A 13,709-nucleotide genomic window follows, 5' to 3' on the forward strand; every position below is an offset into this window, starting at 1 on the left:
TTAATACGTGCAGCTCTTGTTTGGATCATCTCGTTCAGGTTATGGCACCAAGCTTATTCCCGCGCGCGTGCAGCGTCAAGACTCGGGAGAGCAATTTCCTATGATTTCAAATCGCCGCGGTCCCGGCTCACTTGCTAGGGAGCCTTTTTTATCTCGAGTTTGTGGCACATGAAAGAAACACAGAGGACAGGCTTAGAAACTCAAACATTTAAACAGGGAATAAAAAATGCCGAAAAAAAAATGGTGAGTTTTAAATCAAGTTTCTAGTGATTTGGACTAAGCTGGAACAGGTCCATCAATTCCTATTGACAAGATGAGGAGTAATCCACTCACTTCTAAACTAAAGCCCCCAGTGATTTTTGTAAGAAATGTTACACTGATTTCTTCCACCACTAAGTCTTGTAGCAGAATCAACTTTTGCTATAAAGAGGGAAACGAAACCACTGTTTTTAGCGCGGCCGAATCCCCCACACCACCACCTCCTAGAAGACACGCAAGTGTCAGCAGAGGAGGGATGGGGAGCGGGCTGGTGGGGCTGGGACATGGGACATCCCCCTGGGACTCCGTGGGACGCTGGCCAGGCACTGGATTGAGCTTCCAGCCCTCCCCTAGCGCTCGCTGAGCGGTAACAAAGGGGCTGTGTCTCACTGAGCGGGTCCCKCCCTGCCCCTTGACGCTGCTCCAAAGGCCAAGGCCAGGGCCCATCTCCTCCGGACCAAGCTGGAACAGATCCCAGAACTTGCATTTTTGCTGTAGGAGACCGGGTACAGAAGCATACTTCAAAATTATCTTTGTTCCCTCTCCCTTTAAATGAATCCCTATGATACTTACATGTTATACTCTAACTATGCCACTTTCAAAAAATCCCAGTGCACTAAATGTTCTTTTTTTTTTTTTGCAATTTTTCAATTCATAACTTGATTTTTAGAATTATCTACCTTCTCCTATCCTCCCTTCCCTATTCAGTAGCCGGTTCTTAACCCATATCCTGCATTATACACACTTGAGGAGCTCCACGCTGTTGTCCTTGGCCCGTAGGCACGGTATCTCATTTGTGGGTGGATTGAACGTGCACCTTGTCATTAGAGTCACCCTTTTTTTGCAWCCYGATGAGCGAAGTATAATCTTTTWCAAAATTAATGACAGCTTGACTTTAAAAATGTGGAYGTCCAGCTAAGCCACCACCCCGGGAAGAACAGGATATGACATTTACAAACACGGAAAACGAAAGGAGGAGGCAGTAAAATGACAGGAGGAGACAGTAACTGATTTCTCACGCTTCAAACCTCTTACGTTTACATCACCATCCACCTTGGGGAAGGGGGTGGAAAACAGACTTGTAATGGTTCAAAATGCCTGCATTTTGGATGAGGAATTTCTTCCAGATTTTCTTGGGAGGGATAGCAGGAAAACACCTCCATGGAGCCACCAAGGGAGACTCATTCCTTCCACTAATGAACCAAGATCCTTCATGTTTTCCAGGAAATTTTGGACATAGTTATATGCTAGAGAGCATTTACCAGTAGTTTCAAGCCATTAACCAAAAAAAGGACAAATAAAATGAGATATGGGTATGTAATAAATATTATTTACACTTATATTACACATAGGCACTCCAATTTCCCCTTTGTAACCACTTAGAAGTGGTTAAAGCAGCCAAGTTTTTTTGGTTGATAGCAAAATGATCAGAAGCTAAAGACATCCTTGAGAAAATCTGATTTTCCTGAGACCTACATATTTAGATATGTACAGATTTAAGATCTCATTACTGGGCAAAGAAATCCAGAAAAGTCTGAATCCAGATTCATCTTCACTAAGTTTCCATATCATTGCAGAGGACTTGGAAGAGCTCTCTTCCTTCATTGTTTCAGAGTGCTACACAAAGTCCATTCATCRTTAGGTGCCAAAACCTAAAAACTCATTACTTAAATAATTTTAATCATAAAACATTTAGCAAATAATTTATGCTCCCAGCGTACACTTGTTGATCTGAATAATAAACTGGGAGAATTTATCTTCTCAAAGTATATGACACYAGTTGTTGAAATGGCATTAACAGCTTTTCAAGGCAACAGAGAAAGATGCTGGCTCACTGCTCTGCTTGGACTCAAACAGAACAAACAGAAATAAATTGAATTAGATCTGCCTGATGTTTTTTGCTTTCTGGGTTGTAGCTCCCCACTGAATATGATGCAAGACCGAAAGGGCAATTGGAGGTTCATCCCCAAGGCCTCAGTTCAAAGGRAGTCCTCTCAGAGCTCTCCTATTGCCAACCCGAAGGCAACATCAAACAGTGGCAACGCAAGCTCACAGAATGAAAAAAGCAGCTTTACAATAATGGACAATGTAGATATTTCGGTTTGAGTAAGTACGAGAGGAAACACTTTCTGGCATTAAGTATTGAGGATGGAGTTAGCTGGCCACTGGAAACGGCCACGTGAGACAAGAAAAGTTAACATAGTTTTTCACTCTTTTTGACGTTGGCATGCACGTGTAGTTTCCTACCAGAAGGAAATAACGGAAAAGTGTTTATGGTAGAGATGTGAACATCAAAAAGATGCAAGAACTGTGTTCGACCTTTGCAGGAATTCCCCTCTAAGAGGGAGGTTTTAGGGGATTTTTCCCCCCTGGAGACCAGACTTGTTAGCAACTTCCAGTACTACCTCTACTTGCACTTCCCCTCTTTGTGGAGGGTGGCACCGTGATATCCTCCCTCTTCTGCTCTCCACTAATTTCTTAATTTGTGTTTAATATTTGGCTTGCTTTCACAATTCTAGGGAGAAATGAATGTACACTTTCATAGGTTGCCCCAGCCCTCACTCAGGCCTGGTCATGATCATTGATTTCTTTCCTCACTTTATACTATACTCAGTTATGCTGGTCTTAAACCAAAGGTAATTAAAATGATCTTTCTCTTAATATTGTGGGAGTTAGTCCATCAGTTGTATCTGAAGATCAAATTCCTTCCAAAACATTAAGTTTTGTTAATGTTGTTCTATTTTGGCAAACAGCTCTCAAACATCAAGGTAAGAAGCATGGTCAAGACATGGTTAACTACTCTCCCCCTCTCCTGTGATAATACAGCTGTAAAGCTATAGTTAGTTATATAGCTATATTTTCCATATGTATTTTACTGGTAAGGAAAGACTGCATTAAATGCTGCAGGATCTGTCTGCTGCTTTAATAATTTAAGAGAAAACRGCAAATGGGTAATTAAATGACCTTAACACTTCTATAGGGAATTTCTGGACATCTGCTCTACAGTCAGCTCTCAACATAAAGTTCTGTTTTCTTAACTCATCATAAATCACCTCCTTCCTCTATTACTTACCATCACAAATTTCTATTTGCCACGTAATTTAACTTAAATGTTTCTGAGGCATTTCTCCTCAGCTTCTTCATGTGGCTTGAAGTCGTGCACACGTTTGATCACCCTTAGCTCGGTCACCTAACAGCTCTGCTAGTTACCAGTCTCTRCTGCTTCGATAAACCTGGATCTGCTTACGAGGATCACAGGGCAGGCTGATACATCTCCTGGAAAAGAGTGTTGAGCTTTATTGGACCCACAAAGGCACTGGCACAGATGCTCTGATACTAAGGTGTTAGAAAACCCATGGCAAATCACACACAAATATTTGCAGGGAGGAAAAAAAAAAAAAAAGGCCTAAATGATATTCAGAGGAAGCCTGTGATTTTCTACTGTTGGGAGAAATCTCCTCATCATGAGCCTAAACACTGCATATATTTAAATGTAATTTAAACTCCCAATGAGGCTTTCAAGGCGGTGTTTTCAGGGGCGTACAAGTGATCAGAGGGGATTGTGCTCGTTTGCCACTAAGAACAGACGAAGGGAACGGTGCTTGCAATGCCATCACACGCAAAGCCAGGGGTGGGAAGATGCAAAAGGCTCCAGGAGCTGAGGCGCAAAGTGTGAATAACATTCAGGCACGATGCAAAGATGCTAATTTCTCACTTACTTTCTAGAGGAAAAATAAAAAAAAAAAAAAAAAAAAGGAAGGAAAAAGATGATAAACATAATCCAATATAAATCGGCATGTGTAAAAACAGAGCCTGTACTACTTAGCACAATTTGCAGTGTTTTATGGTTATCAGCATTTTGCCTAATTATGTCTAAACATTCCCCGGCTCTTCATTCGCTCGAAATACGTTTTTATAAACAGTCTGTAAAGGTGCCAATTCACCTGTCTGGTTTATGGGTATTTTAACGGGCTGGCGAGAAGGAAACAAAACTATAAAGTTTATCCTTTCAAGAAGAAAATGAAAATTTTCCAAGGTGCCAGTTTTATTATTTTATGACATAATAGCTAGTGGGAAAAACAGCCCCTCTTCTAACATAAGGCTACATAATAGTGGAGTGCCACAGGGGTGATAGTTTTTGCAACCACACTGCATTTACATGTTGGAATTGTTATGGACGTATCTCAGTAACCAGAAGGGTAAGGGAGAGGAGAAAATATCCCTTTCTGATGTACCCCAAGCGTTGTGGACATTAGTTTAAGGGATGGAAGGGGCGGCAAGGAGAGAGAAGGGACCGATAGAGGACCAACAAAGCAATGCAAGGGAGGGAAGTAAAAAGACTAATGAGACTCGAAGCACAAGGCAGAGGGTAGGGGAGGAGGACAAGCGGCAACACAAGGCAACAGCACGGGAGCAAAGGACAACAGAAAACAGAGTAGTTTTGCAAAGCAGGGGAAAAAAAGCTTGAGGAAAAAGGAATTTTCAAAGAGCGAGAGAAGGATGAACCAACAGAAAGTTGACCTAAATAAGGGAAATGCAGAACTGGAGTGAGAATGAAGGCTCACAGAGAAGATGAACAGATGCTTTTTGGGCAGGGGATCTGTCTCCCTCTCCATTGAGAAGGGACAACAGGATGGATTCCTTTACGGGGTGGCAGGACACTATTTTCAATGATGTGGTTTATGATATGAAGCTGTTAATGCTTCATGTCTGAAAGCCTCAGCCATGTTCTGGTATCTATACTGTGGGTACTGTGGTTTTGGTCGATACTGCTTATGGTAAAARCATTTCTTTTTTACTTTCTCCTTCTTCCCTCCAGTGCTTTGCTTCAGATGCCAATTTGAGGGGCTGCTCACTTTCTTCAGACGCCAACTTTAGMCACATGAATAGGATGTCTCTTTAGTTCCTTACATTTTCACACAAAAAGATTAACAGATATTTGATGTTGCAACAAGGGACACAAAAGAAAAAAAAARGGGGGGGTGAAGATTGTCATTTATTGTGTTTCTACAACAAACTTGGCTTCAAAAACATAACCTTTGCCTTTAAAATGACTCATATAACTCAGAGAAGTTCTGCGGGCCATGCCAGACTCAACATTTAATGCACGGTGGCCCATAGTGGCAGAAAACTAGATCTCCATCTCTGGACCCTGCTGCTACTGTGAGTGCTGGCATATCTGGCAAACACTGCTCTGCTTCCTAAACTCTACAGTAGCTATCAACTCAAATCTCAAATGGGAAAGAGGTTTATGGAGTTTACAGAGCACCTCTATCATGTCAACCGTAGGGTTAATAGACGAGCTGTCATCTTCTGGTTCAGGTTTACAACTGCTGATGGTTGTAACTTTTGGTGAAGTGTCGATATCCAGCAATTTCTGAATCCCTAGAAAGTTTATATTGGTGAGGAGAGATACGCAGCATTAYGCATCGCTCTCTATAACCTAACATTTCTGAATAAATCTGGTAAAGAAACACTCTCCTTTCTCCAAACCAGACGATCCTCAGATTCTAGGAATTATCGGCAGAATTTAAGAAAGCTCCTTAATGATTTCCACTGGAACCAATGACAAGACTAATCGAGGGGACTATATTTCTTCTCTTAATTAAAATATACATGAGTTGTGATTTACTCTTCATTTACATTACTGAGGAAGTACTATTTGTGAGGCTTGCCTACCAAGATTCAGGATAGTTTCCACTCAAAGTGTTGTAGCATCTGTCTCAAGCAATTTCCACAGGCACCTGTTTCATGCAGACTTTTAACATACCTTGGTATACCAGGCAAATCAGAGACATGTGGAAGGGTTTGAATATTGTGTCAACAGGACCAAGAAATGTGAATCAGGTAGGGGAAGAAAGGAAGATTGGTCTGGCACTGGTTCCCCCAATATGGACGCAAAATGTGACGTGTAGCCTACTTAGTGAACAAGGACAACATGGAGCCCAGAAGAGGTGGTCTTCTTGAGCAAATCTCACCTTCCTTCAGAGAGAGGGCCAATTYGGTTAATAAAAGTACGTCCATATGGGCAATCCACAGATATTCATACAGAATACTGCTTAGGTGAAACACTTAAGAGGGAGTATCACGCAATACTGATCGAGCATATATTGAACAGGGCAGGAACTGTCTGGCTGGTGGGTCGTGGAGAGCAGCCAGGAGTGTGTGTCTATGGGGACTGCCTGCAGAGACCAGCAAGATGCCTCAAAAAGTCTCTAAACAACTTGATTCCTGAAAAAAAATAATGGTTTCTTCAAACTTACGAGTGATTTTCTCTCCCAGAGGGTTTCAGGGAAGCCTAAGTATGTTTTGGTGTTGTCCAGGTTACAGGTCTTGATAGAGGATGGTGATTACCTGCGACACGGCAAGGATGATCTGATTTGATCGTTTGATCATTTGATCTGATGAACTGTTTGATCGTTTGAAACTTTAAGCAATTCACTGGAGCTCGGCAAACTCCAAACCCACAAATGGCAATGAGTTTGAAACCGTTTTAGGCCTACGCCCTTAGCTATGCCCTGCTGCTCATCTGAGAAAGGAACGAATTATGGAAGGGCAAGCATTCAAACGGAGGCCTTCCTTCCAAAGGCTTGGTTGATCCMTGCACTGGTAGCACACAGACCATGTTCTTGTAAGCAAAGGACGTTCATGGCCAGCAGAKTCAGTAGAGTTTGCTGCATTGGCCTTAAAAACCACACGTTTAGACAAGACCTTGAGGAAATGGATGATATCCCCTCTCATCCTCATCTTACTGGATTAGTTCCTGTGAGTTACACAACTCAAGATGAAAACATGTCTTCTCCATGTACAAAAAGTTATTTGGTACCTAAAAGGAGCAAGTGGACAGAGCTAGGAGAGTGACACTCTACTGTATTCCAGGGATTCTGGTTGTTCAAGYAGCATCCAATGTGGCCGATGAAACACAGTATTGAATCACTGATTAGAGGGAAGGCCATACAAATAAAATATGTTATTATTTAACAAAATAGCTGCTAGTAACAGCTATGWAACAGTCTCCCACTTAGCAGGAGTAACTGCTTGGTTTCGGCGAATAATTCTTCTGAAGGAAYGGGCAAGCCAAGGAAACTTCCCATTTTGGCCCGGAAGTTTCTCTTAGTTAAAGAGAAATCTTTTGTAAAAATTTGTGAGAAGGTGGGGAAAAAGGGKGGAGAGAATCTCTTTAATTTCAGAACAAAAAGCATTCAAGCCTATGACAGGAAAAAGGTGTCAGTCACAAGAATCGGGACGAGGGGAGTTGGTGAACAGCAACTGGCCTCAACCTGCTGTGACCCTCTCGCTGACTTCAACGCGACTGTTGGGAATTACTGCAACTGTGTCCCACAAGCTGGGGGTTTCCCTGCTCCCGAGAAGCGAATTCACCCAAACCTCTTGCTGACCCCCTTTCAGCTTGAACGACGTTCCAAGGGGAATATGGGAACCCCAGAGCCATCGGGTGTTTGCACTCAAGAGAGTGGATGTCCTCCTCTGGTCTCACATGAGGGCAGAGCCACGCACAAATTACTGGTAGCACTGCCATCTGCTGCAAGAGAGCTGAATGTCAGCAAAAAACATCGCTGAAACACAAAGCGGGAGGAATGATCCTTAACATTGTGAAGCATGAATGAGCAGACGGAAGGACACTAAAACCTCTGCGGTGTAGAGTTGCTTTATGTTGGCAACAGCATCACTAAACTTGACCATCCCAATCGCCTGGGCCAGGCTTTGAAAAACTAGTGTRTTATCTGTTGGCTTTCTGAATTTTTTGAGCCCCAGAGTTCACACTTTCCCTCACTAGTTATACATGGTACAAAATTCATTCTTCCAGGCACTATCAAAGAAGCTAAGGATTTCAGGTGAATCTATAACTCTGATTGTAAAAATCAAACCAAGTAAAAAATTCTCTACCATATGCTGTCGAATAAAACAGAGACCACCATAACCACATGAAAAATGCTACCATGGGCATGCAAACACATTGCATGACCATGTAATGCACAAACATGCAATTTTGAATGACTGTCTGACTTTTTGAGTAGTCCAGGCTTTCCAGAGCATTACTCCCAGGCTCCAAATCAGCTCCTGTGTGTTCAAAKACCATCCAGAATAAGCAGCTAAATGCTATCCCATTAACAGCAAACAGCAGCAACACTTTCCAATTTCCACTTTCCAAAAGGTAACTCAAAAGAGCAAGCTTCCTTTGTGAGAATAAAATCCCGAGCAAAATCCGTGTATCTCAACAAAACCTACCGACACCTTCGTTGAAAGCAATTTTTGAAAGGAAACTCAATGGCAATTCAGGCCCTTCTACAAGAAACTAAGCTTTCTACCATAAAAAGACACACATAAAAAAAAAAAAGAAAAAAAACCAGATAATTTGGGTTTGGGGAAAATACAGAAGTCCCAGGTAACTTTCAACTTCTACCTGCCCAATGTTGCCAGACATAAAAGAAGACATCAGGCTGGTTTTCAGCAAAAGCACTTCTGCCTGGAAGGAAGACCTCCCTGCACGAAGGTGTCTTGAAACAGGCATCTTGACCCCCTGCCAGCAGCGCATTTTCTCACTGGGCACACCTGAAGTCTGAAGGAAAACTCCAAAGCAAAGCACAGCACCTCAACGCAAAGCAAGCCAACTATCTGCAAGCAACTCTCTTGAAAAAAGGACGCGCTGGACCTTAGCAGATGGTCTGCCCTGTTAGTTCATACATAATGCACCTGCCTCGTTAAAATAGGTTATTCTCAATTTCCTACTCGTGCCCGTGGCTRAAACCAGAGGAGAGCACATGCCCTGCAACCACTTGTAACCGYGCTGCAGCTTGCCACTGTATTCACTTGTTTGGCAGAACATGTGCACATCCCTTCCTCGTGCTGCTGTCATTTACGGGATGGGAATTAGAGAGAACGGCACAGATTTCTCCTCTGAAATCTGTCCAGCACGTAAGGTCTCAATCATCACACAAATACTAATAAAGAGACTTCAGGATTCAAACCATATCATGAGCAAAATGGGCCTTCCACAGTTAAAAAATAGCCTAACGCAGTCAAGGCTGGCTGCTTAAATCTGCATTGTTTACAAGCCGGAAATGTTGCATTTTTATAAAGAGAACTTTTAGCTACGTGAATGGAGAAAGGTTGTTTCTTTTTTATTGTTTTGCAGCCATACGCCACAATAAAAATAAAGATAAAATAAACAAGACTTTTCAGTTAAGAAAAAAACTTCCAGGTTGAAGCTCTCTTTGTCCGAGCGTCAGCCTGCAGCAAGTTCTGCAGTTGGGCAATAAACCCTCTCAAAACGCGGTTTATGATGGAAACACTGTCCGAGCCTTAATTAAAGCAGGCGCCGCCGCAGCAGAGCTGCTTGCACAACCAACGGGCCCCGCGTGCAGCGATCTGATTCCCAACCCGCCCTCTCCAAACTCTCCAAACCAAGCCATCCGGATGAGCTCGCTTGTGCACATCCCGCTGCACGGGAGGAAACTTCTTCCACACTTTGGTGGAGAGAAAGGCGAGAGGTTGGACCAGTAGCTCACGGGCTTTGAAGCCACCACCGAGCCCGTAYGGCCCACGAGGGAGCGAGGCATCGGTGCTGTCTCCCGGAATGAGAAGGGACCTTTAAACCAGACTTTCAGGTCTGGGGTTTAATTTGCGTTGGGCTGGAGCGCGCCACGTCGACGACAAAGAATTGCGCTCCCACGCCAGCAGGATTTATGTCTTATTAAGCTTTAATGAAGGGTGAAATCTTGGCCTCGCTGACGTCGTGGGGAATTTTGCCAACGGCTTCGGCAGAGCCCAAATTTTATCCAAAGTGAATCGGAGAATCACCTGGTCGACTGAAATACCCAGCTGGCAGAGCRATGCATTATGGCAGGGACTTAGGATCTGCTGATGGAACGAGATAGATGGAGGCTGATAAATAGGAAAATCGTGTCTTTCTATCSCAGCAACCTGGGGTGTTCGTGTAAAATGAAGTTATTGCGAGTGGGGCCGTGGGCTGAGTGCTTCAGCTTGCCTAGCCCGAGCAGGAATGTTCCCTGAGCGCCTCCCCTCCTGCTCCTGCTGCCTTCATTTCAGTGTGTGCACCATGTGTCTAGGTTTAATCCCACAGTTCCTCAGCCCCAGGCAAAGAGGATTCTTTCCCAGTCAATTAGGCTAATTGCAAAAGGACTTGCCTGTCCCTAGGGAAACTGTGGGAAGAGGATGACGTGGGATTTTTTTTTTCTTTCTTTCTTTTTTCAAGGCTACGGTATGGGCAGGAACTCCCCTCGGTTCTTGGGATTTGACACCTGGGCATCAGCAAGCATCCTGCTGCTCCCTGATGTGCTTGGTCTTCTCAGAACACATGTGAAGAGGGTGCTGCACATCAGCAGCATTTGTGAGGAAGCAACATTTTTGTGAGGAAGAAAACAGTCCTGCAGAGYGACCCTTGATATTCCGGTTTATTCAGGGCACCACATGCAGAATCGGGAAATATGTTGGTCCCTATTTAGGAATCTGTGAGGAGACCAYCCCAAAGAAAGCCAAGGGATAAGTTGATGGCACTGCAATTCCATAAACGTTTCATAGAGAAGTTTTCACGTTGGCAGAGACAAAGTGAAGTTGATAGTGCAAAGTAGATCTCATGGCTTGCTTCATCTGGACTCATGATAAGCATGATAATTACAATATTGACAGAAATAAGTCATTCAAAGGAAGACTTCTTGCTCTTCCCCAAAGCTGAAAATAAAAAATCAGAACAAAATCGACTACCAAACCAAGTGTTGTTTGGCTCAGTCATCACTGAAGATGTTTATGCCAAGATGGGATATTTCTTCCTAGATCTGTCCCAATTAGAACAGTCTTCTGGCCTGAGGCGACAGTTTTATCTGGTCATCATGGTCCTTTTGGGTTTTATAATCTGCAATCTAAATTTCAGTCACTTAACTGTACCATGATGAAGCCTTCTTCGTTCTACCCTTGGAAGTATCATGCGGTGCAGGATGTGGTCAATAAAAACACACAGCACTTATTTTTAAGGCTGTCTGGGATGACACAGGGAGGAAAGAGTAGTTGGGGGCAGTTTAAATGAATGTATTTATATATTTGAATCAGAGCATTCAATCTGATGACACAGTGTGAGGCACACAATAAGGATCAAACAATTAAGRTTTACTGAAGAAACGCAGCAATTCTGCTTGCTCAGAAGTAAAATGAYGGCTTTTCCCCTCATCCAGACTCTAGATTTTTCTTTTTTCCGTTGCTCAGTTTCTTCCCAAGGGCTGGGAGCTAAACATTTACCCACTGCGTTGGCCTTGGTGATACCTTCCTTAAGAACGTACATAATTGAATGCAGGTCTCGCTCGCCCACTGACTAATTCTGGCGAGTAAAATGGGGACAGAAGGGAATGACGGAGATGTCTAAGCACGTCTCCATGTTCAGCATCAAACTGAACCCGGCTTGCTTCCCATCGCCTTTAATTCAYCATGCCCATGTGGAAATAGCCAAGTGGTTCTTCTGTCTGCTGGCTGCAATTTCAATAACCTTCCCACCTGGTAGAACTGGCCCTACCTTCSAAAAGACTGGTAGATTTTTATAAAACACAACAATAATAAATCTACCTAATGGAAGAACGCATTTTGTTCTGCAATGTCTGACGAGGCAACACGGGCTTTCCCAGATCCTCTATAAGATTAATAGACAAGAGACTCTTTCACCTTGCAGATTTCTTTCAAAAGGCTGCCTGCAATAAGAAAGAAATGTAACCAATGACAGAAAAGTGAGCTTGGTGAAAACTGTGGATAAGATGAAATGATCAGCTTGGTGAAAACTGTGGATAAGATGAAATGATCAACTTCATTTGAAAAAACAGATTTTAAAAAAATGAGTATTTGCCATGTTTTTTCACGGGAAAAAAAAAACAGTAGAAAAATATTTTTATAGAATACTTAACAGTCTCAGTAAAATCAGTAYGGACATTTCTAATTCCAAATCTTTGACACCTCATGTCTATAGAAGTTCTCACTTTTCATGCTCCGGGCCTGAACGAAAGCGCCCCGTCCCACTGCAAAAGCGGCCTACACTTTCCACGATAAGCAGATCTCTGTTTATTAAATATCAAGGAGCCAATTTTCATTCCACGAGAGCTGTCTGTATAATTACTTRAAGATTTTCTGGAAGGCAGCGCTGCAGCGCTCTGGACAGACCGTCATTCTTTTAATCCGTTGATGTCTGAACTTTATGAGCTTGCGAGTGGGAGCTCCTTTAAAATTCACATGAAAGAGCGGTACGCGCATAAAGAGCATATTCACAGCCAGGCAAACAATAAATAGCTCAGTGAGGTCAGACTGCAGTGCTGCTGCAAGGACTTGTCTAGCCTGCGTGCACGTTATTTAAAAGTTCAAAAAGTCACGTATATTTTTAACAAACCCCCAAACACACACGATGTCTTTATGGCTGTTGAGTTTTTTAGAGCAAAGGCTTAGCACATTGGAATAATAATCCAAGGGGAGGCTTACGATATCTCACGCCCTTTTCTGTAGGAAGGGTTTAAGCCCCGTACAGCTCTGAAGCCCAGGCAACAATTCCCACCCTTTCATTATTCCTTCTGGGATTCCCGTAAATTGTAAATGTCCTGCACAATGGCTACGAGAAATGAAAAACTTGCATTTTGCAGTTTTCCATGGTTCTTCCACCAGTGCTACAGCTCACGAGCCTTCCTCACATTAAGCCACAAATTCCCCCATTTTGAAGGAATTAATAACTCCTCCAACGCAAGAYGCGCAAGCGCCGTTGTTTAACCACCTCAAAAACCCCGTCGAAAATAAATCCCGCCCGCAAAGTCAGGGAAGGAAGTCAAAATGTCAGCATCCCCCCTGCCACATTTCCTGCGGAATATCGCGTGGCAGGAGCGTGCCGATGGGAAAACGCAGCTATCAACCCACGGGGAGAAACGCTGGTGTCGGCACCCCAGAAGCTCAACTTTCAGCTCAGCCACAGCTAATCTYTCCCTGTGCGCTGCTGCAGACGTGGTCCTGCTGCCCCCAGCTCCCTGGAGCCCTGGCTTGGAAGGGAATTTTGGCTCTGGCGTTTGGGAAAGGCCCTGCAATGGGAACTCCGCAGCAAGGCCGAGAGATGATCAGATGTTGGCCGCCTTCCAAGGGGAAACGCGACTGGGTGCAGGGGGAGAGCTCATTTACTGCCTTCAGCTTAGCAGGGTCCTTTCCCTCATATCTGCGCACGGAAAGGACTATCGAAGCACAGGACTGAGGGGTGACATGTGATGTGGGCCTGAAGCAAGGCGACGTGGAAGGGACGGGGAAGCCAGTTGTGTCTCCAGCGCATGCCTTCATGCCGTCTCTGGGAACGGCCCAAGAGCTCTATGATTCRGGCACCTTTTCAGCTCAACCAGTTCCTCCTTCAGCTCAGTAGAACTATTCAGAGACAAATCTGGTATTAGTTCTTCACAAGGCCTAGGATT

The 13,709-nt window shown here is 43.7% G+C and overlaps 1 protein-coding gene across 1 annotated transcript in view; it reads right to left on the reverse strand.

Moving 5' to 3' along the window:
- RNLS (renalase, FAD dependent amine oxidase) overlaps positions 1-6,282 on the reverse strand; it is a 30,671-nt gene extending 24,389 nt beyond the window's left edge. The window contains exons 1-2 of the mRNA XM_026040679.1: positions 6,237-6,282; positions 5,521-5,643 (exon numbers count right to left, since the gene is read on the reverse strand). Coding sequence (XP_025896464.1) covers positions 5,521-5,643; positions 6,237-6,282 — 169 coding nt within the window. The remainder of the gene's footprint in view (positions 1-5,520; positions 5,644-6,236) is intronic.
- Between the last annotated feature and the right edge of the window lie 7,427 nt (positions 6,283-13,709).

Source organism: Nothoprocta perdicaria, unplaced genomic scaffold, assembly GCF_003342845.1.
Source record: "Nothoprocta perdicaria isolate Ctin4 unplaced genomic scaffold, notPer1 scaffold_260, whole genome shotgun sequence".
Classification (NCBI taxonomy): domain Eukaryota; kingdom Metazoa; phylum Chordata; class Aves; order Tinamiformes; family Tinamidae; genus Nothoprocta; species Nothoprocta perdicaria.